Below are 27590 nucleotides of genomic sequence, written 5' to 3' on the forward strand. Positions count from 1 at the left end.
ATGGCGTTCTTCTTCCACAAGGGGGTTTGGCATCACAGCAGGCGGACCATTAAAGAACGCGACACACACGTCTCCTGGACATCCTGTAGAATTCAACCAACCAGATGACGACTTCGAAAATCCTGAAGTGTTTCCAGTTAAGTGTGCCATATGCATCAAGCCCCGTTCACACGGTGCATGTCGCTAGTGTCTGTACTGTGAAGTCGCTTGTGGCTGTTCCTAGTGCTGTCGCTCTAGACTGCACATCTGACCATATCTATCGAAAATGCAATCACAAATGATATATAAAACTAATAAATCATTCTAATTTGACTAAGAATTGTCACTGTGGCACCAGCAAATCTGAGCTCACTAGTTACCCCTCCATGGATGATTGTATCAACTAGGGAAGTTGAAATTTCTGAACTTTTGTCACATCTCGAGTATGAGGTCCCATGATCCCATTCATTTCAAAGGAGCGCCGGCGACTTCCGGCGAGACGAGCGACAGTGACCGTTGGCAACAGAAAGTAGGCGTGTCAAGCGACGGGAGACACGCAAGTACAGGTGCATCTCAATAAATTAGAATATCATGAAAACGTTTTTTTTTTTTTTTCTGTAATTTAATTCAAAAAGTAAAACTTAAATATATTCTAGATTTATTAGACATAAAGTAAAATATTTCCAGACTTTTTTGTTTTCATTTTGATGATTACAGATTGCTGCTCATCAAAATAAAAAAATCAGTATCTCAAATTATTAGAATATTTAATTTCAAGTTCTATTAAATTACCATTCTCAGGGTATAAATACTGGGTTTAGGTCAGTAATCCCAACAGCAGTCATGGGGAAGTCTGCTGACATGACAGTTGTCCAGAAGACAATCATCAAGATCCTCTACAATGAGGGTAAGCCACAGAGGGTCACTGCTGAAAGAGCTGGCTGTTCGCAGAGTGCTGTGCCAAAGCATATTCATGGAAAGTTGACTGGAAGGAAAAAGTGCGGTAGGAAAAGGTGTACAAGTGAAAGGAATGACCGCAGGCTTGAGAAGATTGTCAGGCGAAGCCGATTTAAGAACTTAGGAGAGCTTCAAAAGCCACCGCACACAGATGTCTTCAGGAAATGGGCTACAACTGTCACATTCCATGTACCAAGCCACTTCTGAACCAAAGACAACGTCAGAAGCGTCTTACCTGGGCTAAGGAGAAAAAGAACTGGACTGTTGCTCAGTGGTCCAAAGTCCTCTTTTCAGATGAAAGTAAATTTTGCATTTCATTTGGAAATCAAGGTCTCAGAGTCTGGAGGAAGAGAGGAGAGGCACAGAAACCATGTTGCTTGAAGTCCAGTGTGAAGTTTCCACAGTCAGTGATGATTTGGGCTGCCATGTCATCTGCTGGTGTTGGTCCACTGTGTTTTCTGAAGTCCACAGTCAACGCAGCCATCTACCAGGAAATTTTAGAGCACTTCATGCTTCCTTCTGCTGACAAGCTTTATGGAGATGCTGATTTCATTTTCCAGCAGGATTTGGCACCTGCCCACACTGCCAAAGGTACCAAAAGCTGGTTCAATGACCATGGTGTTACTGTGCTTGATGAACCCCATAGAGAATCTATGGTGGTATTGTCAAGAGGAAGATGAGAGACACCAGACCCAGCAATGCAGATGACCTGAAGGCCGCTATCAAAGCAACCTGGGCTTCCATTACACCTGAGCAGTGCCACAGACTGATTGCCTCCATGCCACGCCGCATTGATGCAGTAATTCATGCAAAAGGAAGCCCAACCAAGTATTGAGTGCATAGAAATGAACATTTTCAGAAGCCTGACATTTCTGTTTAAAATATCCTTTTTTTTTTATTATTGATCTTATGAAGTATTCTAATTTATTGAGATAGTGAATTGGTGGGTTTTTGTTAAATGTGAGCCAAAATCATCACAATTAAAAGAACCAAAGACTTACAGTACTTCAGTCTGTGTGCATTGAATTTATTTAATACACGAGTTCCACAATTTGAGTTGAATTACTGAAATAAATGAACTTTCCCACAGCATTCTAATTTATTGAGATGCACCTGTATATATAGGCTAAGACAATACATTTACTGTAGGTGTCATAAAATTTACTGAATTTGAGAAATTTTCTATTGTGTTTCTGATTTGGCTGTGAGATTCTGGGTGCGTAAGATGTGATGGATTCTATTGTCCAGTTGGCATTTTCACCCCAAAATGGCTGCCGCGCTACCGAAGCGCCTCCTCGTGGCTGTTACCCAAAAAGCAGTTTCGCATCTTGGGTTCTATACTCTTTGGTGTCGCTGGCGGTGTGAACGGGGCTTCAGACGTTCAGCCAACGGTTCCTCATCGCATAACTGAAACTGGCGCTACTTTCACCGGTGTCTCACCGCCACTTCACGGATTCTCTCTCTCTCTCTCTCTCTCTCTCTCTCTCTCTCTCTCTCTCTCTTACTAATCCCATCTCAGTTATTTATTGTACCTCAGAGGACTTCAATATTAATATTACTGAAATATTGTTGTGGCGTTTATCTTGTAGACCGATTGTTTTGTACATTGCTGGGGACTATTTTTACTTAGCGGAAGGTTTAAGACAAATATTTTCATCTCAAACTGATTTTTCATGTCTACATATTTATTTATTTGGTGATTGACAATGCTGACTCTGTTGGATGTATGAGCATAAAAAGTGAGATGATTAGGCCTACTATTTGGCAAATCAATAAGTCATAATGAAGATTGGAGTTTCTTTTGCCCACTGTCTAACTGAGCAGCAGGTATGCCTAGTGAACACCCTTTTCTTTAGGTTGGTGAGGTGTAGGAGCTTACATCAAATCAGGCAGTGATGACATGATCGGAACTGAGCAAGAACCAGAATTGACCATTCGTAAAGACCAGTCCCATTTAGTTACTGTTGCTATGTCCGACAAGCCACACATCATGAAAAATGCATCGCGGAGCAAAGAGGACACTGACAACGCGTCGACAGACAAGACAGAGCAGGTTACTTTTGATATGAAACAAAGTCTCAAATGTTGTCATTTTTAAAGAAATTTAAACAATAAATACCGTAAATAACGAGTTTCAGACGGTAAAAATGGAGTTCCATGGGAGGGGGGTGTCGCTTCAACCCCTGGATTAAAAGAAAACAACCTGCAGCGACAGTGTAAAGTAGCCCACTGCCGCGGGAAAACGGCGGACTTGGCATCACTGCACTTCCCTTATTATGCCATTTTGTAACTATTGAATATTTATAGGAAGTGATGTTTGGTATTGTGTGTGAACGATAATTAATTTCCCAAATGTTGATATTAATGAAGTCTGAATAAAATGTAGGCTATCATATTCCCTTTATAGAAATCATGACTATATTACTCTGCAATTGATTGCTGGACAATTCATTTGATCAACCATAAAACTGACTCAATTCTGTCAAAATTTGCTATAAATATACAATTATTAATTACCTTTGAGCTAAACTGATCTGCTTTTCTTACAGAGGCCTGTCATGTCTGAGTATGTGTGTCATGACATTCCCTCTATCTGTCACCAGCAGACCTGTAGGCCTCGCCAGCTTTCACACCCACTAGTGTCGATAGAGTCAGATCCTGCGCTCACATCAGGGAATATCAGAGGTGATGTGAAACCCAGCAAGTAATTTAAAGGATTTCCAAACAGTAAAAAAAAATAAAAAAAAATAGATGTTTTCTAGCATAATCTCGTATTTGTTCATTTGAGCATTCTGTGCTGTCAAAATTAGTGAGTGGATCAATGCAAAGTCAATGATCCAAAACAGTCATATTGATGCACATAGTATATTCGACTCCAGAACACCTGAGTTATTTGTCTGTGATTTGATTTTAAAACACAGGCCTGTTATGTCTGTGTATGTGTGTCATGACATAGGCTACATAAAGCTCCAAATAAGCTTTATTCAATGAATAGGCCTACTGTTCATTGAACACAAACTCACTGACCGTGACCATACATTTTTTTCTCTTCTTAAAAAAATAAAATTAAATAGTATTAAAAACAATGTGACAACTTGCTCCAACAAAAATCTGTCCTGACTGATTTATATATATATATATATATATAAAACCCCTTGTTTAACTTTTAAAATCTACCTTCATTATACAAATGACTTTTGGCTGAATGTATTTATTGTAACGTGTTTAACAGTACAAAAATATGATGATATTGTACATTTAGTTTGCATTAGACAAACAGAATTCACAAAATTTACTGAACTCAGTATTTGAAACCAATATATAAAAACACTCATTTGTGTAACTGTATTTTATACTGGGATATTTCTTGTGACAACTAGCCCCAGCATCCCCCCCTATATATATATATGGACAAAACCCTTTGGTGTGTATTCCTTACAGAAGGTTACCATAGCTTATAGTTTCAACCATATCACCATATAACTACAGTTGTTATTTTTATTATTACCAATAATTAATAATTATAATTACTATTGGTATTTTGGTGGATACTGTTGTAAGAGGTGTTTCTGTGTTAGGTCAACTCATGGCGATTGCGATAAATGTCCACTAGGAGGCGCCAGAGTGTTAAAAAAAACCCTGAAGATCCCTTTTGCAGGTGTTAACAGAAATTAGATTTTATCAAGTACAATTAAACATACATTTTTATCTTTGAGGTTTTTTTTTTTGTTTGTTTTTCGACAGTTTTTCCTCAAAATTATTAAATAGCTGATGGAATTAAAGTGAGTCTTTCTAAAAAAAAAAAAAAAAATTACTACGTGGAACAAATAATAAATATATAGACTCCAGATTATGCATATTTTTGGAAAAAATATGCATAGACCAGCATGAATAGCTTTTTAAAAAATCATATTTCAGAAAATAAATTTGAAAAATATAAGCAGAAAATCCCACATTCTGTCGTCATGTCTTCAGCGAATAAAAAGTCAGAAATAACATTTTTGTTCCTGCAGCAGTTGGTGAAAAATGAGCGAGGATGAAACTGTACCATATTCCACTGGATTTGTAGTCCGGCGCTCGGCGAACTCCCATTGAGTGTCACTTTCCCGCCCGCCGAGATGAACTACAACTCCCATGAAACCACCGCAGCGCTTCTGTTAATATCAATATGGCTTCTGTCAGTCAGACAAAGGCGAATCAGTTTTTGCCTTGAAATGAAATCAAATTAGGGAAAGGTAGCGGGAGAGTCGGACATCGTCCTATTTTGCTGGTACATGTCTGGCGACGGGGATTAAAAGGGACGGAAACACTGTCAGTTGAGTTGAATAAATGCTGTGGTGCACGGAGGCCCCGCACGCGCACAATAAGAATCAGGTAAGTCTGAGATGCCAAATTACAAGAAAGGCGTCATTTGTTAAATCTGTCTGGAGACATGAAACATGCATTGACGTGCAAATGACACCCGGGGTGTAAACGAGCGCGGTTCGACTGCTGGTTCGCATCGCATGCGAAGTCACATCTGCTCTCATTCTGTGGTGGGATAGGGGTTTAGAAAAGAAATCCTTGCAACTGTGCAACAACTGACACTGTGTTGACATTGGTGTGTTGTGTTGATGCTCACCTCATTTAATATATTATTAAGACTATTATTATTTATGTATTGTGTATTTCTATATTATTATTATGTTTTGTGTTTTAATAAGGTGCTATCAGCGTCCTATATCATTTTGGTATGTGGTGTATATATATTGAGTTAAGGTGACGTATAGTAAATTTGTATTCGATAGTTCATGCAGTGATTTTTTATTTATTTATTTTTAATTGCAATGATTTTTAATTAAGGAAAGTGTCACTCCTAACACACAAATTCAAAGTTGTCCATGTTTTCTTATAGTTACTGCATGCAAGTAGTTTAATAGTCTTATAGTGTTTGCTAAGTACAATTAATCTATAGTAAAACACAATTTTTGTCTCAAAATTAAATAGCTTAATTTACTTGCAAACACTGTTAATCCAGAGTGGATTTTTAAAGTACATGTGTATCCCACCATTTTTTTTTTATTTTTTATTATTATTATTGTAAAGTCTTCACATTACATTAAAATCATTAAATACATTACATCAATTTAGAATAATTTTTGATTTACCAACCTAACAAACTGCAATAACTGCTGATCAAACTAAAATATGGATTACGGTTTTAGTATTTGACACTTTTCATCATCCATCTAACAATAATCAAAGTCAGTCTGGATCGAAGTCTCCTCTAGTCTTACCGTGGTCTGTCCAACCTGTTCTTATATCTTACCTTTGGACATCTTGCATTTTCTCTGGCTGAGCGTCTTTCTGGACTCTGTCTTTTAATTTGTGTTTCAGTTTCTTTCCATCAACTCCATATTTTTTTCCAGTGCAGCAAGCTTGTGAGACTTCCCTTTTTTTATGCCGTATCAATTCATTTTCTCAGCACCAAGTTTGTCCCCACAATAAAAAATAATGTGGGGTAAAGTAAAATAATATAATAAAAAAAATATAATATAAAATAAGAGAAAGTGTTTGAGCAGTTATTGCTTTTATATAAGGGTTTATATGAGGTTTAATTTGCTTAGCAGGGAATAGGGGTTACATTATAAGAATCCTTCATAAGCCCACTTGACAAAAACATGTTTATGGATTATATTTACAGGCAGAGCTTTAAATCTTTTGGTCCCACTTTATATTAGGTGGCCTTAACTACTATGTGCTTATATCAAAAAATAAGTACAGTGTACTTATTGTGTTCATATGGTATTGCAAAACCCTTTTGCTGCTATTGAGGTGGGATACGGGTAAGGCTAGGTCCAGGTTTGGTGGTATGGGTAGGTTTAAGGGAGGGTTAAGGTGTAAGGGATGGGTCAACATCATCAGTGTAATTATAAATGTAATTACAGAAATTGATTACAGATGTAATTACATGCAGGTATTTTTTAAAATATAAGTACAATGTAAAAACATGTATGGCCACAATAAGTGCATTGTATCAAATGATTTAAATTTAAATGCAAGTACATAGTAAAGGCCACCTAATATAAAGTGGGACCTTTTTGTTTTGTTTGATTTATTAATATCTTAATTTAAAAAAATGTTATCAAATATGCAGCTGAAACTGGAAATTAAAAACTTGAATGGCATCTCAAACAGCTTTTTTTTTTCAAACAGAAGTTTTGTGTGACTTGAATATTCATCTTGTTTGTGTACCGTTAAAGGGTTAGTTCACGCAAAAATGAAATTTCTGTCATTAATTACTCGCCCTCATGCCATTCCACACTCGTAAGACCTTTGTTCATCTTTAGAACACAAATTAAGATATTCTTGATGAAATCTTAGAATTTTTTTTATCTCCCATTGAAAGCAACGAAATTACCACATTCAAGGTCCAGAGAAGTAGTAAAGACATCATTAAAATAGTCAATGTGACTACAGTGGTTTACCCTTAATGTTAGGAAGCGACGAGAATACTTTCTGTGCACAAAAACAAAACAAAAATAACGACTTTATTCAACAATTTCTTCTCTTTCCTGTCAGTCTCCTACGCAGTTGACGCAGTGCAGCGCTTCCGTGTTTACATCCGAACGCCGGCTCAGTATTAGCTGACGCTGTTCACGTGCGCACCACGACGCATGCGTGTGATGATGACGCAGGAGCCGGCGTTCTTACATTGAAAAAAACACGAAAGCGCTGCACTGCGTCAACTGCGTAGGAGACTGACAGGGTAGAGAGGAAATTTTTGAATAAAGTCATTATTTTTGTTTTGTTTTTGTGCACAAAAAGTATTCTCATCGCTTCATAACATTAAGGTTAAACCACTATACTAGTCACAATGTCTTTACTACTTTCAACAATGTCTTTACTAGTTTCATTGCTTTCTATGGGAGATAAAAAACCTCGCGGATTTCATCAAAAATATCTTAATTTGTGTTCCGAAAATGAACGGGTTTGGAATGACATGAGGGTGAGTAATTAATAACAGAAATTAAATTTTTGGGTGAACTAACCCTTTAAGTCCAGTGTTTCTGTAAATGCTTATCATATTCAGTGTTTTTATAAATATAATTTTAATTTTATAACCACAGTGGGCATCAGGTACTACAGACGATAGGTGTCTGGAAGGGCTGTATTTTCATTGATCAGTGGGCATGAACATCTAATAATTACCAGCTGTCTATAGAGGTAAACTGATATTTTAAAGATCACTGCAAGTTACATAAGAAACAAATGGGCTGTAAAAAGTGTTTTAAATTGTGGAGAATAGAAGTAAAGTGAGATTTGGGCTATTTTGGATGCCGTGCTGATGAAGAGAACCAGGGCATATGGACAAAATCAACTTTGATCTTGAGCTGCTGCAAAACAGATGAGTTTCCGAAAACTTCTGCCTCCGTACTATAGTTTCATAAGTACAATCTATAGATGCTTTTATGCTTCCATGCATATGTCCGATAAGACCATGAATATGCAAATAAAAAAGAACAATGATCAACCTAAACTCTAAAACGTTATTAAAATTGCATGCACACCAGTAGCCTTGCGTTTAATGCTTGATATAGCAAGATTGCATCCTTCTTAATGAATGTTATTGTTGTAAGTAGTGCCGCATTTATTTAACATTTATTTGCCTTACTAGTCCTACACAACTGCATGTGGGCAGGTCAGTTAACTGAGTTGGTTTATCATCAAGTGACAGTTTAATCTCAGAAGTAGAAGTGGTTGTGCGTGCCTGTGGTTGAACTCGTCTCCATATGGGCTTTTCTGAATTCTTGTGTCACTGTGGTTTATCGGCTAGCTTGGTGGTGATTATTCAAAACCAGATTTGATGTCTAAAGTGACATTTTTACATTTGGGATGTTTTTTTTTATTCCCATATGTGTGTCAGCCTGTGGTGCACACATTGGTGAGACAATAAGTTGTTTTATGACTTTGTTTGACATTGTTCGGCTTCTACCACTAAAGGCTTGTTTGTTACAGGGTTAATGTATTGTTCTTTAGGAGATACATAAAAATTACAGACTGATCTGATACCGAATGAATCCTCAACAACTCCTGGTTGGGTTTATTGTTGTTTTTGCTGATTTGCTATATCTGATGCCTCTGGATAATTAAACCTTTTGAAGCTTTTTAAGGGTGCTTGGGTGAGCAGAAATCTTTTTTTATTCATTTTATGCAGCGCAGACACCAGGAGACAGTCGTACTCGCTCATCAGCAGAATTTATTCTTGAAGAGCATGTCGCAGGGAAGTTGAAATCTTCATTTTGTTAAAAGGAGCCTACCATTTTCTCGTTTACTTGATTGCATTACGCTGTGCCATATGGAATGCATATTGCATTGGCACGAGTTTTGCATTTGCTGCGTCATAAGTTGTAGCTTCCTTTCAAAACTCAGGCATTGAGCAAATGAATTGAAATACAATGTGTTACAGGATAACAATTGAGCAAAGCATGTGTGTGTGGGCAACAGTCAAATGCCTGGCATTGGGAGGACTATTCTCAGACAAATGCCTGTACGGAGATTCATTCTCAGCTTCTTGACTGAAAGTAGGTTGGCCGCCTCAGATGGAATTTTTCTTGGCAGTTTTCCCTAAAGTTAACCTCCTTCCCCCTCCTCACGTGTCCCAGCTTTCTGCTGTTTAAAGTCTATTAAAAATTCTGTGGTAATGCATGCAGTGTCTTTGCCTTGACCTCAGACAGGCTCCGCACTTCTGTTGCAATGATTGGTCGATAAAGGTGTGGTGACTTTGACATTTTCTTGGATAAATAACACTTTAGTTAGAGCTCAAGCACATGCGGCCCCTGCTACACCTCCTCCGCTGCATTTCTTAAACTAAAGCAGTTTTTTTTAGTCTAGGCTATGTTATTATTACTTTTATACATTATGCAGCCATGTTTCGTGTTTTATCAGAATGGGTTTAAGGATTTTCTCTAACATCAATTCTCTAATACAGCAGCTCTCTTTTTCTTGGCAGAATGTCCCATTATACAGATGAGCCTCGTTTTACCATTGAGCAGATCGACTTGCTGCAGCGACTACGTCGAAGCGGCATGACAAAGCAAGAGATCTTGCACGCCCTGGACACCCTCGACCGGCTGGACCGCGAGCACGTGGAGAAGTTCGGCCACCGGCACGCCCATGGTGGAAGCGGGGCGGCCGGCGTCAACCACGGCAACGGCAGCAACGCCACCACCTCTTCCAACTCCTGCACTACCTCCACTAACAACCTCGCAGCCTCTTCTTCAACGACCTCTACGGCCACGCAGACCGGTTACCGTGGCAACGGCCTCTCACCATCTCCTAGCAACAGCTATGACACCTCCCCGCCCCCAATGGTCCCCACACCCATGCCGGTAGTAGCACCTATGGTCCAAAACGGACGGGAAGGCCTCGCCTCTATGCCCAACGGGAAGCTCTCCCCGCCCCGCTTCGCTGTTAGCAACGCCTCCTCGAGGGCCTTTGCGATCGAGAACCCCGATGAGGAAGTGGACATCGATGACAAAGTTGAGGAGCTCATGAGGTCAGTGAAAACTCTTCGGATGGGTGATAAACTCATGAGGGGGAAAGTGAAATCATGGTAGGGAATCGAGTGCTGGTTCTTATTCAGAACCAGTTTTGTTTACAAAAAACACTCTTAGTATTCTCACGTGAATGTGTTGAACTTGAAAAAGAAACTGAATGTTGAAACTGAATGTTTCAACAATTGACTCTTATGAGCAGTTCTGGTACATGAATCACAAATTAACTCATGCTAAAATGACTCGGTCATTAATAGTGAATCTGATTCACTCATTAACTTCAGTTGTATCTGAACTGAAATAAACTGTATATTTGTGGTTCGTGAGACTTAGATTAGTTTTATTAGTACTGACTCGTTGTTCATATGACAACATATAGTTAAAGTCAGCATGAAACAGAAGTTACAATAGTCTTTTCTTCTATATTGTGTATATATGAGTAAAACAGCTTCTCGAACAAGAAAAAATGTAGGGTGGGACTTAAAGGGTTAGTTCACCCAAAAATAAAAATTCTGTCATTTATTACTCATCCTCATGTCGTTCCACACCTGTAAGACCTTCGTTCATCTTCAGAACACAAATTAAGATCTTTTTGATAAAATCCTATGGCTTAGTGAGGCCTGCATAGCCAGCAATAACACTCCCTTTTTCAATGCCCAGAAAGGTACTAAAGACATGTTTAAAACAGTTCATGTGACTACAGTGGTTCAACCTTAATATTATAAACTGACGAGGATACTTTTTGTGCGCCAAAAATAAAATAACGACTTTATTCCACAATTTCTAGTCATGGGCGATTTCAAAACACTGCTTCATGAAGCTTTACGAATCTTTTGTTTCGAATCAGTGGTTCGAGGCGTGAATCAAACTGCCAAAGTCACGTGAACTATTGAAATTTCATAACACTTATGACGTAACGAAGCCTCGTTTACTGAAATCATGTGATTTTGGCGCTCTGAACCACTGATTCGAAACAAACGATTCGTAAAGCTTTGAAGCTTCATGAAGCAGTGTTTTGAAATCGCCCATCACTAGATATTGTGGAATAAAGTCGCTATGTTGTTATTTTGGCACACACAAAGTATTCTCGTCACTTTATAATATTAAGGTTGAATCACTGTAGTCACATGAACTGTTTTAAATATGTTTTTAGTACCTTTCTGGGCATTGAAAAGGGGAATGTTATTGCTGGCGATGCAGGCCTCACTGAGCCATCGGATTTTATCAAAAATATCTTAATTTGTGTTCCGAAGATGAATGAAGGTCTTACAGGTGTAGAACGACATTTTTGGGTGAACTAACCCTTTAATTATGTCTATCAGGAATTGATTGGATTGTTAGATCATTGTGGTTTGCTATTGCTGTGATGTCATGTGAGTGACAGGTTGTCCCTGCATGACTCCTCATGCCAGTAAACGCATCATCAGAGAATAGATGTCTCTGCAGGTGGTAGAAGTTATTATGAATAAAGATTACTATAATAAATACTAAAATATTCCATATAAATAAGGTATTTTCTATTTGAAGTTCATGGTGACTTTAAAGATATGCATTAGGGACATTTTTGTTGAAATAAATGCTTATTTAAAAAATGTTACCAAAAATAGTATTGCTGTTTTTCATTTGATGTCATTTTTAGTCTCAGTCTCTCTCTCTCTCTCTTTCTCTCTCTCTGTTGTTGTAGAATGGACAGTGCTATAATTAAAGAAGAGATTAAAGCATTCTTGGGGAATCGGCGAATATCACAGGCAGTAGTTGCCCAAGTTACAGGTTAGTGTGCTTTGGCTTTTTGTTTTCCAAATTGAAAAACAAATATATTGTGATTTGTACAGTGACTTTTCCTTTTTATTTTGTATAATAAAAAAGAGAGCAGTTAAAGCACACCATGATATTTTGTTCTGAAAGAAATGTCAGCTGTATGGCTGCCTTTTATTAAAGTTGAGGGATTTGTCAAGGCCTGGCCTTAGAGAGACATATGCAAGTCAGATTTTGCCCTTATATGCTGTGTGTCTTTCTCTGCAGGTATCAGTCAGAGCCGGATCTCTCATTGGCTGCTCCAGCAGGGCTCAGACCTCAGTGAGCAGAAGAAAAGAGCCTTCTACCGCTGGTACCAACTAGAGAAAACTACACCTGGTAATACCCAACACCAATGTCATTTATTCTTGTAGGATGTACAATATCGTTCTAACATTTCTATCATTCATTTTAACTTTAACTCTACACATACCCCTAAAATCAAAAGATATTATTGGTTGATAACAATGAATCTATCTGGGATATGTTTAATTTAATTTATTAATTGTGTGCATGTTAATTTCCCCTATTTACATTACCTCTGTCATATGGAAGCTTGTTTTTGCCACAAAAAAAAAAAAAAGATAATTGCAACTTTATCTCGCAATTCAGACCATTTTCTTCTTGCAATTGCGACAAATCTCACAATTCTGACTTTTTTCCTCGCAATTCGGACTTGTAAGAGATACATTTTGCAATTGCAAGTTATAAAGTCCAATTCTGAATAAAAAAAGACTGACTTGTGATAAAAAGTCACAATTGCAAGTTGTAAAGTCAGAATTACATGATATAAAGAATATATATCTCACAATTATATCTCGTGAATGTATATCTCACAGTTCTGACTCGCAAAAAAGAAAAGTCCGAATTCTGAGTTTATTTCACGCAGTTCTGAGAAAAAAAGTCAGAATTGTGTAGGGCTGGACCCGAATATTCGATTATTCGAATATTCATTCAGTGGGTTGGTATTCGATTTTCAATTTTGGGATTCAAATATTCGTTTTTTTGCATACCTGGCATCCCCCTCGCAAAGGTTCTCATTTGTGTTTGAATGTTTACACTATAAAATCTGGCGAAATACAATACTCTTTTTTACAGTTATCTTATATGGCCTAGCCGTTTTTAATAGGATGGACAGTTAAAGGAACCCAACTTTGTTTTTTAGAAAAATGTTAGGCTACCTTATTAAAAGTATTGCTCTTAACAGACCTGAGTTTTATATCACTAGTGCAGTGTCCGTTCTCGGAGCATATGCCCTGCCCGCGTGAGGCACTCCGCTTTATTCCACATGAAACTCGTGTACTGTCCGTCGCAAATGTTATGCCATCCACAGTGTTACTTAATAAAGAAAATAACTTTAAATGAGCAACAGAAAAACAGAAATAACCCACATACATGCAGTGCTCGAGGCACACGTACAATGCAGACAGTTCAACCGGGAGCACGCAGCTCTTAAAGAGGCCACACCATATTTCTACTCATTACACTGCCTTTATTAGAGAGAAGAATATGTTCAGCCCCCTCCCTCCGAAGCGTCGAATATTCGGTGTTGATTACTACCGAAGCTTTGAAGCTCAAAAAATGGTATTCGGACCAGCCCTAGAATTGCGACATGTAAATTCACAATTGTGAAAAATTTCCGTCGCAAAAACAAGCTTCCACAGCCATCATCTAACAGCCACCAAAAAATAATCATTAAAAACTCTAATAATTTAATTAACGCTGTTAAATTTAATCTTTTGCAATCAAAATGAATATCCATTTTCCATACTGTTCGTTATAATGTAATGCCTAAATTCACTTAAAGCATTCAAAATTATTTATTTTATTGTTTTTAGAATTATTAAATAGTATTATATATTTAGTTTTATTTTTAATTTATTTACACAAGATATGTAATATCTAAATGTATTGTTTAACAGCCATAACATGAATAATTATTGTGATCTTGTGCTCTGTCAGATTCATCCAGGCAGATCTGAGGGAAGATTTCAGACTTTCAGTGAATAGATTAGAAGATCATGACCCAAACCCCAGAACACCAGTTTCTCATTATCATTTGCTTCTGGACACAGTGAACAGGCTACCAGAAAGTCTGTCCTCAGAAGCACACAGACTGTCTCCCTTACGACACTTCATCTGAGATGACATGTCATGTTTGTGTCCCAGGTGCAACACTAGCGATGCGGCCCACCCCGATGGCCCTGGAGGACATTGTGGAGTGGCGTCAAACACCCCCTCCCATTAGCAGCACCCAGGGCAGCTTCCGTCTGCGGCGTGGAAGCCGCTTCACCTGGAGGAAAGAGTGTCTGGCGGTGATGGAGAGGTGAGAGGATGTGGTAAATTGTGTGAATGGTCAGGACAGGTTACTGTGGGTCATCCAATGAAAGTACATTTTTGTAGATTTTATTTTAGTGTCACTTTACAATAAGGTTCCATTGGTTAACATTAGTTAACTACACGAGTTAACATGAACTAAAAATGAAAAGTAATTATAAAGCACTCTTTGTTAATGTTAATTTTGATATTTACTAACACATTAACAAATGAAAAGTTCTATTCATTATCATTATTTAGTGTTAATTTATCTTTTAATTCATTTTTTGTTATTGACTGTTTATTTCAATAGTTGCTTGAAGAAAAGTTTTCTCAGTTGACAGATACTCTAAGGCTACATGCCGTTGTTTTATTTCAATTAGTTAATATTTTATATATAATACTTTAAATAAAGCATAGTTTACTGTTTGTATAGTATATGTTTTTTGCTGCGATATCATTACTAGTATCAAGAATTGTGAAATTTCACTGGTGTTGGTATTGACTACTGAAATCTTGGTATTGTGACAACCGAAAAAGAATAGTCAGCCTAAATCTAAAAGTAGGTTATCTAATCTAGGTTAAATAAAGATAATGCAAGCTTATACTTAAAGCTATAAAATGTGTGAATTGCATGATAATTTCATGTTATCTGCCTTTGCTGTCTTATATTTTTGCTCAAGTTATTTCAATGACAACCAGTACCCCGATGAAGCCAAACGAGAGGAAATTGCCAACGCCTGCAATGCAGTTATTCAAAAACCAGGTAGGATAAACACAGCCCCCATAAAGAAGATGAATGCATGTGTAAATGCCTGTTATCGTGGCCCCAGACATTATTGATGAGCTCTGCTGTGATTTGATTAAGGGAAGAAGCTTTCAGATCTTGAGAGGGTCACGTCTCTGAAAGTTTACAACTGGTTTGCCAACAGACGGAAGGAAATTAAGAGAAGAGCCAACATAGGTAATGTTGAAGCCCTCTGGGGACAGACCAAGCTCGAATTACACGCAACAATGCATTTTGAATATGGACAATGTAATTATTTCCATTGCATTGTTATCACTGTGCTGCAGCTGTCTCATTCAAAATGTGCATTCATCAGAAATATTGAATTTACAGAAAAATGCCTTTCAGAAAACTTCCATCATGTTAGGTACATCCTAATGGGCTCAGATATGTTATGGCAAGGTCTGTTTTTTTCTAAGAAGCAGCAATCCTGGAGAGTCATGGAATTGATGTCCAAAGCCCGGGAGGTCATTCCAACAGCGATGAGATTGATGGAAATGACTACGGTGAGCCAGTAGCTGCTGACCAAGTTTTGGGAATGGTAAGGGATTTTTTTTTTTTTTTAAATCAAGTGATTTTTTTTTTTTTTTTTTTTATAAATCATGATTTTGCTTGGACTGCCTATATTAAAAAAAAAAGGTTAAAAAATAATTGTTTTTTAAATTTAATTAAAATGGCCAATACTAGCTAAAAACTATTGTCATGTAATGCTAAAAATCGCTAAAAACTAAAACCAATCATTTTAAAAGCTTCAAAGGAATTACGGAATCACAGCTTTATAATGTATAGTATAAAAAATGCATAATCATTTTAAGATTTGCTAAAACATTACATTTAAAGGGGTCATGAACTGAGAAAACTAATTTTCCTCGAGCTTTTGATATATAAGAAGTAGTGCTGTCAACGTTAACGCATGCGATTAATTTTTTTTCCAGTCTAATGCATTAAAAATATTAACGCAGCATCCATTTTTTTTCTGTCATCCTTTGGCTAGCATTACAATATATGATCACGCTCTTATTCATGCAAATGCTTTTAAACATTTTAAACATGCCAAAAGAGAAAAAAAGAACGCAATGTCTGTGAATGTCCTGTCACACAGCGCGCCAGAATCGAGTTCTCTGTCACGCTTAAACAATAAAATGCACAATAATGCCAAAAATACCCGTTTTGTCGAGTATCCTCATAAGAACAGCCTTGAATGAGTTAAATAAAGTCTTAAAATGAAAGTAAAGAGCTGTGAGAAAGTGGGACGCGTGTGAGATCCACGTCATGTGCAGCAGTGGCAGCTCTTAAAGTGACAGCAACCACTAATGCCATCTGTCATTGAAGATAATGAAAGAACAAAGGTAACAGAGAAAATGAATCACTGCTGTTAACTAAAGAACTTTTGTAGCTTTAATAATGATTATCTATATTTAATTTAGGCTATAAATTTTGCAGTGCAGACTGTTTGGTAACTTTATTCAATTTCTGTATTTTTCCTATCTGTTAGGTAAGGGCACAGGTAAATATGACATTTATTATGGGTTTATGTGAGGATTGTTCTAAGTTCACTTAAATTAAAAGTTGTTATATTTTTGAAGCCTAATAAATGTAAAAAATGATATAGCTTTCAATTACACTGTAATGTTGAATGGCTATAATTCATGTTTAAAATTGGGGAAAAAATCTATTTCATCGAGACATCAGTAGCTGTAGGCTCTTAGTATCAGTGATACTGGCCTTCATTCATAAAAAGATGCCATTAAACAAGTATTTAAAAGATACTGTCGTTATGTTGTTTCTTTATGTTGTTTTATGGATATTAACTGTGAAATTATTACATTATAAAATATATTAAAACCGTATGTGTTTTTAATTGTGATTAATCGAGTTAATTTTTTTAATCAATTGACAGCACTAATAAGAAGTCATTATACTATAAGAATATCCTGTAAGTTTCAGAACTGGAAAACTTCCTTGTTAGTCCAAAAACAGCTTTTAATGTTACCAAGCCCAGCGAACGACTCGTCCTGGAATGTGCCTACTTATGACGTAACAGATAGGTGAAAGACCGCCTCTGCAGGAGGAAATCAACACCTATTTCACCATTGCAACTTTGGCCCCGCCCACTGGTGTTAGTGAGATGAGGAAGAGAGAAGAGCACAGGATCACTCACTGGACTAAAAATAACAAAGGATCCTAATGCTAGGAATGTGGTTATTTTATTTATTTTCAGCAATGTGAATGTCTCAATTGAGTATTATTTATTTTTTTATGCTGTACATTTCACTGTGGATTCTTTGGTAAATTAGTCACAATTTTGGTGCAGGCTTTGCAAAAATATGTTTACGATATGGACTCGACAGTAATGCGATATGTAAGTAATCGTGTTAATTCTAATGCCTGATCTGTGACCAGTGATTTCTGATTTGTAATGATTCATGTACAGTCAGATGTTCTTTGTCTATGTGCCAGTAAATCAAACCAGTGATGACTTAAGTCAACTTCACATTGTTTCTCTTAGTAGGATGAAAACAATCTGTTATTTAAACAGTGATTAAATTATAAATAGAAATCAAACAAAGAACGCTTCCTTTGCAATCGCTGGCGCTGTCAATCAAGTTTATCAGTGACTGAGTTCTGGACTCGTGCTAAACTCCCGTAATAATCAACCAATCTCGTAATTATGGTGTGGTTGCACTGTTAGTTATGGTGAATTCATTAGTGTGCAGAAGTTGAGTTGCAATGATTGAGTTGCAATCGCCGCATTCATGTGCTCAACAACATGTCGGTGATCAGCTACATGCTCATAACTGCAACCTTTCAAGCCACAATCTAAATATAATGCCATAAATCTAAATATAATCAACACTATACACGATTAGTTAACCTTAAGAGCTGTAATAGTACAAAACAGTTTACACTGAAGTCTCACAGCAGACACACCCCTTAAAACAGAGCATTCAGATCAGAGGGCTAATATCAGGATAGGAAAATTTCCTTTTATTTCTAAATTATGAAAATTTTTATACTAAGAGTATAAGTACACCACAGGAAACATTGTAAAACAATAAAACAATGCAGTTCATGATCCCTTTAACAGTGTTATTAAATTATTAGTGTTTAATCTACAATATTGGCCAGTAACCGATATAATGTGGTTTGTATGAACAATTTTATGCTCCTTTTTCTTTTAATGACACAAAGTCATTCAAACAGGTTTGCGGGGCAAAAGCAGAGGGCTTCAGACCAATCTCTGGTTCTCTACTCCCTTATAGGATGACAACGCCGGCCCAAACGAACACCAGGACCCCATAGCTTTGGCAGTGGAGATGGCCGCTGTCAATCACAGCATCCTGGCACTAGCGAGGCAGGGCGGAGCCACCAGTGACATCAAGACAGAGGTGCTGGATGACGAGTGAGAATCTTCCCTTCGACATGGAGCACGGAGGGAAGCTGAAGGAGAAATGTGGGGTTATGAAATTAAAGCCAAACAGTTGTGCGTGAACTGTGATTGAGGAATATGGCCAGGTCGTGGATGACCAAAGTGATGTGCGGAGGTTATAAAGACTGTTAACCCAACATTCCCTCCTTCCACCTCCCTTCTACATGTGACGCCTCAGTAGTCTTTTCATTAATATCGTTCTCATACACGCAGCAGGTCGGGGAGTCGCTGCGCTTAAACTGTTGATGAAACACGTTCACTAAAAACTTCATGCGACATATCACCCTGCCATATCACACTTGGATAGTGAATTTCGTCTCTCAGTTTTTCCTTCTTTCAGGAAGTCTTCTTTGCAGGATTTAAGAGGTCAGTATCATACTAAATGTTGACTGCCTCAGCCTCTCCAGGGAAAGTGTGTTGGGAAGCATATTCTCTCTCACTTCTTAACTTATTTCTTTATGTATGTGCAGTCCAGCATTGCTGAAGTTGTGTTTGAACTTGTACGCTCGTCACCAGGGTCCAAAATTAACACTCGCCTACCACCAAATGCATACCAGCGGCTTTTCCAAGTAAATAAAACAAAGTTACTGGGTAGTTGTTAAGAAATGCAACATAGTTTAGTTATGTGTAAAACCACATATTTCCAAAATTGACTAGTTTATTAACCAGTCCTGTATAATTAGGTTGAACATGTTTGAACACGTCGTTTTGGCCGTTTACATAAAATGAGAAATTCAAATAGAGCTCTAGATGAAGCGCAATGGAATTGTATAGAACACAAGGGGTCTTAAAACATGGTTTTAAAAATGTTTTAAAAGTTTTTTCATTTAAATAACTTTTAAAAAGTTATTTTACCTTCACACGTCATCTTAAAAATGGCTAAAATGCTTAAAAAACTAAGTGCGATACACAGTGCAACAGCCAAAGACATTTTTCTGAATATGTATATTGCTGTAGTGATGGTGTTTAAACAATTTAAAGACGCAACTTTTCTGGAAAAGGTTTTATCATGCAAAATGTCTTACGAGCCAAGTGTAGCATGCTAATTGAAGCATCACTGCTAAAATATCTCAACTAAAAGCAAAAAATAATTTAAAAAGTAAAAAATCAGTTGTTGGATGATGAGTCGTAACTAGGGCTGCACGATTTATCGCGATAAAATTGCACACGATTTAGCAAAGGCTGCGATTATTTAATGCACAGCTTGTCAGAGCTGTACGGCTCTGTGATCAGTAGTAAATGCTTCTCCATCTGAAAGCCAGAGGGCGCTCTTGCGCGGAAACTAAATATGTCTTGCTGCAGAAGAAGATAACACACGTCATCGCTGTAGCTGAATAAACAGAAGACTGAAACGCTTTGATTAATTAAACATGACTAATAAACACACGACTGCCTTATTCCGTGTGAGAAGCCACACCATCTCACGGAAGGACGCTCAACTGTTGTTATGAAGTGAGTTTGGAGTAAAAAAGACGTTAATAAATGCTTCTCATGCCTGAAAAGGTGTTTGACGCGTGTTGCTTTTTCAAATGTACATTATAAGCGATTCAAACTCGCAGTGCTTTCAGATGGATTAGCATTTGGAGCCATACTTCATTGACAAGCTGCGCATAAAAAAAATAATCGCAGCCTTTGTGATTTCATAATCGCACTAAGAATCGCGTTTAAGCGATAATCGCGTTCAAGTTCAGTGTTATTTTTTGTGTCGTGCGATAAATCGTGCAGGCCTAGTTGTAACTCATAACTGAACATATGTAAGCGATTTCAGTCAATGGTATCTGTTGCGACTTGTGCGTCTTTCTCAGTAAAAAAAAAAATTCTAAAGTTTATCTGGGATGATGGCGCTGTTTGTCACTAATATGGGGGAAAACTGCTAAATAATTTAATTATAATAGAGGTAAGAATGTTTTAAGTAAAACAAAATACCGTTTTATGACCAGAATTAAATATTTGTTTCCATGAAATTGGCCAAAATGTTAATTCTGGACCCTGGTTGTCAGCGTAGAAGTTACACAGGACTGTATAGTTGCATACCATAACCGGCCTGCTGGCTTCAGCAATTACGTATTGCACTTTTAATTACTGGCGGCAGCTTATTTATGTTCCTGCCGCTACACAACTGTGCATCTCTGCAGGGAGGCATCGAGGGCCGCCTGGAAACTGAAGCCTACTCGTGAAGATTGTGCCATTATATTTCAGCATTAGCAGACTAGAAAATCGGTTGGGCTCTTCTGCAGGCCTCTCTAAAAGCAATCAGACAACAGCCGTTTATTTGAACGTATATAACCTCAAAGTGTTCTACTCAGCCAATAACTGTGCAAACGTTTCAGCAGCACACGGCTGGAAAATGTTGTAGCATTGGGAATTTCTTTGTCTCAGCGAACGGGAAAACACTTGACAATCAGGATGACGACGTTCCAATACAAAAACCTGTTGGTGTTTGCCCTCGTGTCCAAATATGGGGTTTCTCTGGAAAGTGATGATAACTCCCCTCCATGGGGATTAATAACCCTTATTTCCGAAATTAAAGTGGATTTAACCACTCTAATAAATATCCCATGTAATTGCTTATTTGTTTTTTTTGTTTTAATAATCATAAAATGTCACTTTAAGGGGGAGGGTTATGGTGCTTTGGGTTCTTTACCCCAACATACTTTTTTTTATTTTTTTTTTTATTTTATCTGGTACTGTTTCAAAGAAAGGAAAGAGGGATGGACTAATTCAGGTTATTTTCATTTGTGCTTCAGAATTATGGTGCTTGTTTTAAAAAAGGAAAGGAGATACTAACCACAGGCCCTCTCCCACCTTTTACTGTCTTTTCTCTGCCTTTTAGGAAGCTGCTTTCTGTGTGTAATGCACACCATTGCAGTCACAAATAAGCTTTTTTTAGACTTATCAAAATAGCTATCAGATGACAAACCTGTGAAAAGAATCAGCTGCTTCAAAAGTTCTCTCAGAATGTCTGAAATACCATTTCAACTCATAAACATGCATTTATTTCTATTGAGCGTAAGGACTACAGATTCATATCGATGAGATCTCCACTAGCTAACAAATAAGCTCGTAATTAAAACGCCAGTTGCAGATGAACGTGAATTTTGAAAATTGATATTGGGCTTCAGCCTTAATGCAAGTATTTCTAAGCACTTAAATGACAGAATATGTAAAATCTGTCAACACATAATTTCTGTGAAAATGAGGTGACGCTGTTTAATTTAACGCTAATGTTCCTAGATACATTTATTCCATAAATCTACATAAGTTTAACATAAATGTACCAAGAGTAAAATGTGTATCAAAGGAATATTGTATGTTCAGAGAGAATATTCATTGAAAATTTAATTTCTCATTTTAAATTCTGCCAAGCAGAAAAAAAAAATCTTCAAATGAGACTTTCTTTTTCTAGTTATGCCTTGTAATTTGGTTGAAAGGTTAAAATATGTTTTCCTTTATAGGGGTGACCTGGGCTAGTTGACACTTTTTACTCCATGACTATTTGTTAGCGTGAGATTATTGTTGAAAGTTAATTTCTGCGTAGACGCAAACCTTACTAGTGCTTATTGTGACGCTATGTGGGGTAAGTTGTCACAATGACAACCTGCTGTGTATTAACACAGCATATTTGTGTTTATATTATATGAATTATATTATTATAAACCGCTTAATGGCTTTTCAGAAAAAAGTATAATATCAAGCAAAATTTTTAAATTAATGTTAATGTTTTAGCTAACAGAAATTGTAATAAAATTACAAGCTAAAAAACTTGACAACTTGCCCCAACCAGAATTTTGAACCTGAAAAAGTTAAAAAATTAAAGGTACACTATGTAAGTTTTGGCCTTTTAGTGGTTAAAAACAATCCTGCATATATTTTGCGGAAGAACATTGTTTTAGTTGTGCTTTGGCTCTGCATGACTGTGCGGATGAATACGTTATCCTACTGCTAACAAAACATTCTAGGCTTAAAGTATTCGTTTACTTTAAAATGAAAATGACCCCAAGCTTTATTCACCCTCAAGCCATCCTAGGTGTATATGACTTTCTTCTTTCTGATGAACACAATCGGAGTTAAATTAATAAATATTCTGATGCGTCCAAGCTTTATAATGGCAGTGAACGGGACCAACAAGTATGAAGCTCAAGAAAGTACATCCATCCATTATAAACATACTCCACAAAAAAATTAAGTTAGTAAAATATCTAGCTTCTGTATTCTGCGATGTCAGTTATGTTTTTCGTAAGCATAAGCACTTTGAACTGCGAGAGGCGTTACACTTTAAGTTGAATATGTAAGGCGGTCTGGCGGAAGCTAGATATTTTACTTTATAACTTGTTAAATATGGATATTTTTCTTACACAAATGCATCGCTTCACTTCAGAAGGCCTTTATTAACCCCTCGGAGCCGCGTGGAGTACGTTTATGATAGATGGATGCGCTTTCTTGAGCTTCAAACTTGTTGCCCCCGTTCACTGCCATTATAAAGCTTGGATGCGTCAGGATATTTATTAATATAACTTCGATTGTGTTCATCAGAAAGAAGAAAGTCATATACACCTAGGATGTCTTGAGGGTGAGTAAATCATGGGGTAATTTTCATTTTAAAGTGAATTAATCCTTTAAGAGATATAACCAGTTTAGATGGAAAGGATCTCAAGCTAACTACCTAAAGACATTACTGTAGCTATACCCATTAATAGACAACAACCATAATGAAACGACCCTTCACAGTAGATAATGCTTTACAGTGAACTCAGATATGGCAACTTATGTAGCTCTCTAACAGTTTAATAAAATACCTTACACACCTGTTGAGTAAAAAAGAAAAATACATAATAGGCTTACCATAGTGAATCATGGTAAGCCAAAAACACATTTTGGAAGAAGGATTAATGATGTATTGATTTAAATTTTGTTAATTTTGAAGAAAAAAAAAAGTTACATACTGTACCTTTAAATTGACTGTCATTATATAACTGACTGTAGTCTGAATGTATGCAAATGTGGTTTTATTGTTAAGTGGCTGTTAAAGACAAATGTGATGGAATGGTTGGATGGTTTGAATCCAGCATGGAGCATCACTGTAGCAATTATGCAATTTTGACTCAAAATGTTATATTTTCTGAAATGCAGTAGTTGTGATAACTTCCCAATGTGACAACTAGCCCTGGTCTCGGCCATTTCAAAGATCTTTTATTTTCTTTAGTTCACTGAACGTCCATTAAAATATTAGATGCTATTATAGCCAGACAATGAACAGTATTGCAAACTGCCAATCATACATTCAGCAAAGAAAAAGTTAGAATTGTCCCTGAAATGTGCTTTTAAGTCATTGCCAACCCAAATTTGAGCGTGATGTATCGAGCTTACACAGCAATCATGTAGTCTTGTATATTTTATTATAGGACACAGACAGAGTCCCTCATTAAACACTTTCTTAGAAACAGTACTGAGGCACAGTGTGATGGACTTGTGCCCAGTGAGTTACCCAGAAGTCTTTATTAAGCTAGTGTTGGAATGTGTTTGGAACAGAAGTCTGTCGTGAAAGAATGAGGGAACACTTTGACTGTGTTTTTAATCTGTCCATGTTCAATATGTGAATATATTAAAAATGTATAAATATATTCTATGAGTATAAAAAATTAAAAATATATCACTGTTGTATTAACTTGAAATAGTCTAATCATGTATCTCTTATTACAGAATTTAGTGCCTTTTTTGGACAGTAGACTGTTCTGTAATTAATATGTAGTATAAAACGCATATGCTTTGTTACTTTTTTAAGTTTTGTTTTGACACTTTTTTGGTTCGTTTTCAAACTTTGTTTTTAAGTTGTTTTTATTTAGAACTGTACCTTCTAGAGAATAAAGACTTAATGAGCTGAAAGACACTGGCTTATTGTACTTTTTATATTATTTTATATATTTATATGCAAAATATCAGTTATATTAAAAAGTCTGAAGTTGTGACTTGTTATTTGTAGACAATAAAGTAATGTGAGGCGTTTATATATCACAGTGTGTGCAGTTGAATAACATCATCACTGGCTGTCAAGTTCAATTGCAATGTTGTTTGCCAAAAAAGTCCGACACAAAGTCAGAATTTGAACACAGGTCCTTAATAAAAGACCTGCAAACTCACAAGTGGTGAAAAAGTGCAGGGCTCAACAAGGACTCATAAGGAATGCCAGCGTGAAAGACACGGGCCAGCTAACGAAACTGTCACTTGCCCGATTGGGCCAGTGCTGCATCTTCATGGAAGTTGATCATCTGAGTGTTTTTAAGCCTTACCAACTTAAAAATTCAAGCGCACTTACCGCATCTCTTAAGTGAACGTAAACGTGAGATGCATGTGTATAAGATTATTGGAAGTGACAGCAGCCTAATATTCCTGCTGCGTGTGTTTTTATGTTAATCAAACAAAAGAGAGAGAGAGAAAAAAAAAAAAAAATTGCTCACTGCTCTTGACTGAATAACTTTAATAAAGGTTAATCTATATTTATACAGTGAAGACTATGCAGTGGTATTTTACATTTGACACTATTTTACATACTATTTCTGTACCTGTTTGCTCTGTTGTATTTATGTGTGCTATTGCTTGTTTATTGATTGTTTATTTTATTACTGACTGTCTTTAACAATATGAAAAATGTATGAGTTAGGCTAGTAGTTTTTGTTGTTATAACCTTATTTATTAAGGTTACATGGATCAAAAACAACTAAAACAATAACTAGGCCTGTTTTATTTATTAAAAAAAATATATTAGCATTGAGCCCTTAAGTAACATGTTTACAAAATAAATCCATGAAGGGGTTCTGAGGACATCCTCCCCCTGAAGAAGCTTTTTGTGATTTTAACATGTAAACAAAGCATTGTGGTGCACTTTGGGAAAAACACATATTTTTTTAAAAGTAAAAAATAAAACACTTATTGACACTATAAATGGGCATTGACACAAATTGCACAATTTGATTCGATTTCGATTCACAAGCTTGCATTTCGATTCGCTTCAATTTGATTTGATATCGATTAATTTGGGACCTATCAGGTATAGTAGCCTACATAGCAAATTTCGTCAAAGAAAAAATATCAGCTAATGCTGTAAACTATACAGAGAACCCCAGATGGTACATAATTATAATATAAAAGGTTAAAATTAATAGACCCTTTTCACATTTCCGGGTTTCTCAGAAGCGGAAGTCGTCATAGTTGGGTAAAATTCTATAGGTGAATGAGAGAACACATTAAATATATTTTTTGTGTTTCCATTTGTTCAAATAGCAAAAGAAAAACTCCACAATAGTGTTTTCACAACTTTCAAAAATAGGAAAAAATAGAGAGCGATTGATAACGGTAGTCAAAAAAGAGAAATATATCATTTTTACTGTTACTCCCATAGCTGCTGTATTAGAAATACCCTCACAGCAGCGTTAACTAGTTTTTTGTAATTTGATGCAAAGGTAATATAATACTAAGTATAGTGTTATAAATGTACATACGTTTATTTTTTTTTTTAAAAAGTGAAAATATAAAAAAAACTTTGCAGGATTTACGATATTGATGACCGTTAAAACGCCTCATCAAAGTCCATGAAAAGGGTCTATTGATTTGTAGGCTACTTATATTTCAATTACACACAATGAAGTTTTTATAATAATGTTATAATACATTTTCAATGATACAATTATGTTTCTACGTTTTTTAATGTTAATATTTAAATGTTGGCTGAAATGGATTTAATCAAACATTAAATATTGAAGAACAGGTTACAAATAAATATATGCTCTGTTGCATATTCATTGTAACAAAATTCTCCTTTCTAAAGTTCATTTTTCAAGCTAAAGAGTTTTTGGACATTGATGCTTTTCTGAGGTAAATGTAACGTTTGTGACGTATGTTTACAAGCGGTTTTACTGACGTCTTTCCTCGGTTGAAGAACTGATTAAGCGATTACATGTGACATTATACGGATTTTGGTAAGTTCTGTGTCTTTCAACATACCTTCTGATGTTCATTCATGTTTATTTCGTGCTCTAAATCGGAAGAGATGATAGCCGCTACAGCGACCTGTCACGCCACAAAAACAAGCGCCAAAAACAAGATCTCGACACGTCTTTGGTCTCATTCCAGTCTATGGGAAATTAGCCCATTTCCGATTATTATTGAGAGGTTTATTGTGCTTGTGTTGCAGGCCCCGCCTCCGGAGACCCATCAGACAGATTACTGTTTACCTGTAAAACAGGATAAAATAAAGAACAGGAGAGTCGCGTCTGCTCTTCCACAGCTCCTCTGTTGATACGAGGGAGCATGCGCAGTTCACCAGTCCGTTCGCGACTCCCGAGCCAGAATATCAAAATAAGTGTCATTTTTTCTGTCCATAAATCAATATAAATATAAAAGCTATAGGTTCATCTCTTGGAAGTGAAGAAATTAGAATATAATAATAATAATAATACATTTTGTCCTAATTGTTTGGCTTCCTAAAACATCAGTGTGAATGTAATGTAGACCCTAAAAAGAGGTTTGAGCCCACCTTAAAGTTCAGGTACAAGTCAATGCTTAGACTTTTTTCTTTGTTCAATTTGCACATTGAACATGGCTTCCAAAGTGCACCAGATTGATGAATTTAACTTTAAAATGAGCAAAATTTTCTTTGCAGGGGACCTATACCCCCAGACACCCCTAAAGTCCAGACCCAAGTCTCACAAAAACATGTGGGAAACACTGTTCATTTTATGAACTTTATTTCAGCATAGTATAAAAAAAAAATTAGTTTTAAGTTAGTAAAGCTGTT

The 27590-nt window shown here is 36.5% G+C and overlaps 1 protein-coding gene across 7 annotated transcripts; it reads left to right on the forward strand.

Moving 5' to 3' along the window:
* Positions 1–4867: 4867 nt before the first annotated feature.
* hmbox1a (homeobox containing 1a) lies at positions 4868–22843 on the forward strand. 7 transcript variants are annotated; one of them, XM_051868876.1, is made up of 9 exons: positions 4868–5310; positions 9929–10474; positions 12157–12242; positions 12495–12605; positions 14436–14592; positions 15266–15348; positions 15451–15546; positions 15789–15910; positions 18562–22843. In XM_051868876.1, exons 2-9 carry the CDS (start codon positions 9930–9932, stop codon positions 18670–18672), a joined length of 1311 nt encoding a protein of 436 aa, XP_051724836.1. In that variant the 5' UTR covers positions 4868–5310; position 9929; the 3' UTR covers positions 18673–22843. The 7 variants fall into 7 exon arrangements, with proteins under 7 accessions (XP_051724836.1, XP_051724838.1, XP_051724837.1 ...); XM_051868878.1 differs by having other exon boundaries at positions 18574–22843; XM_051868877.1 differs by having other exon boundaries at positions 4869–5310; positions 15795–15910.
* The last annotated feature ends 4747 nt before the right edge of the window (positions 22844–27590 follow it).

The sequence above is a fragment of the Ctenopharyngodon idella genome, chromosome 17, assembly GCF_019924925.1.
Source record: "Ctenopharyngodon idella isolate HZGC_01 chromosome 17, HZGC01, whole genome shotgun sequence".
NCBI lineage: Eukaryota > Metazoa > Chordata > Actinopteri > Cypriniformes > Xenocyprididae > Ctenopharyngodon > Ctenopharyngodon idella.

Bases quoted from the DNA above. Each gene is read 5' to 3' on its own strand.
- hmbox1a (XM_051868873.1), top strand. From the start codon at position 9,930: ATGTCCCATTATACAGATGAGCCTCGTTTTACCATTGAGCAGATCGAC. The intron at 10,475-12,156 runs GTCAGTGAAAAC...CTGTTGTTGTAG, and splicing joins AAAGTTGAGGAGCTCATGAG to AATGGACAGTGCTATAATTA. The intron at 12,243-12,494 runs GTTAGTGTGCTT...CTTTCTCTGCAG, and splicing joins AGTAGTTGCCCAAGTTACAG to GTATCAGTCAGAGCCGGATC.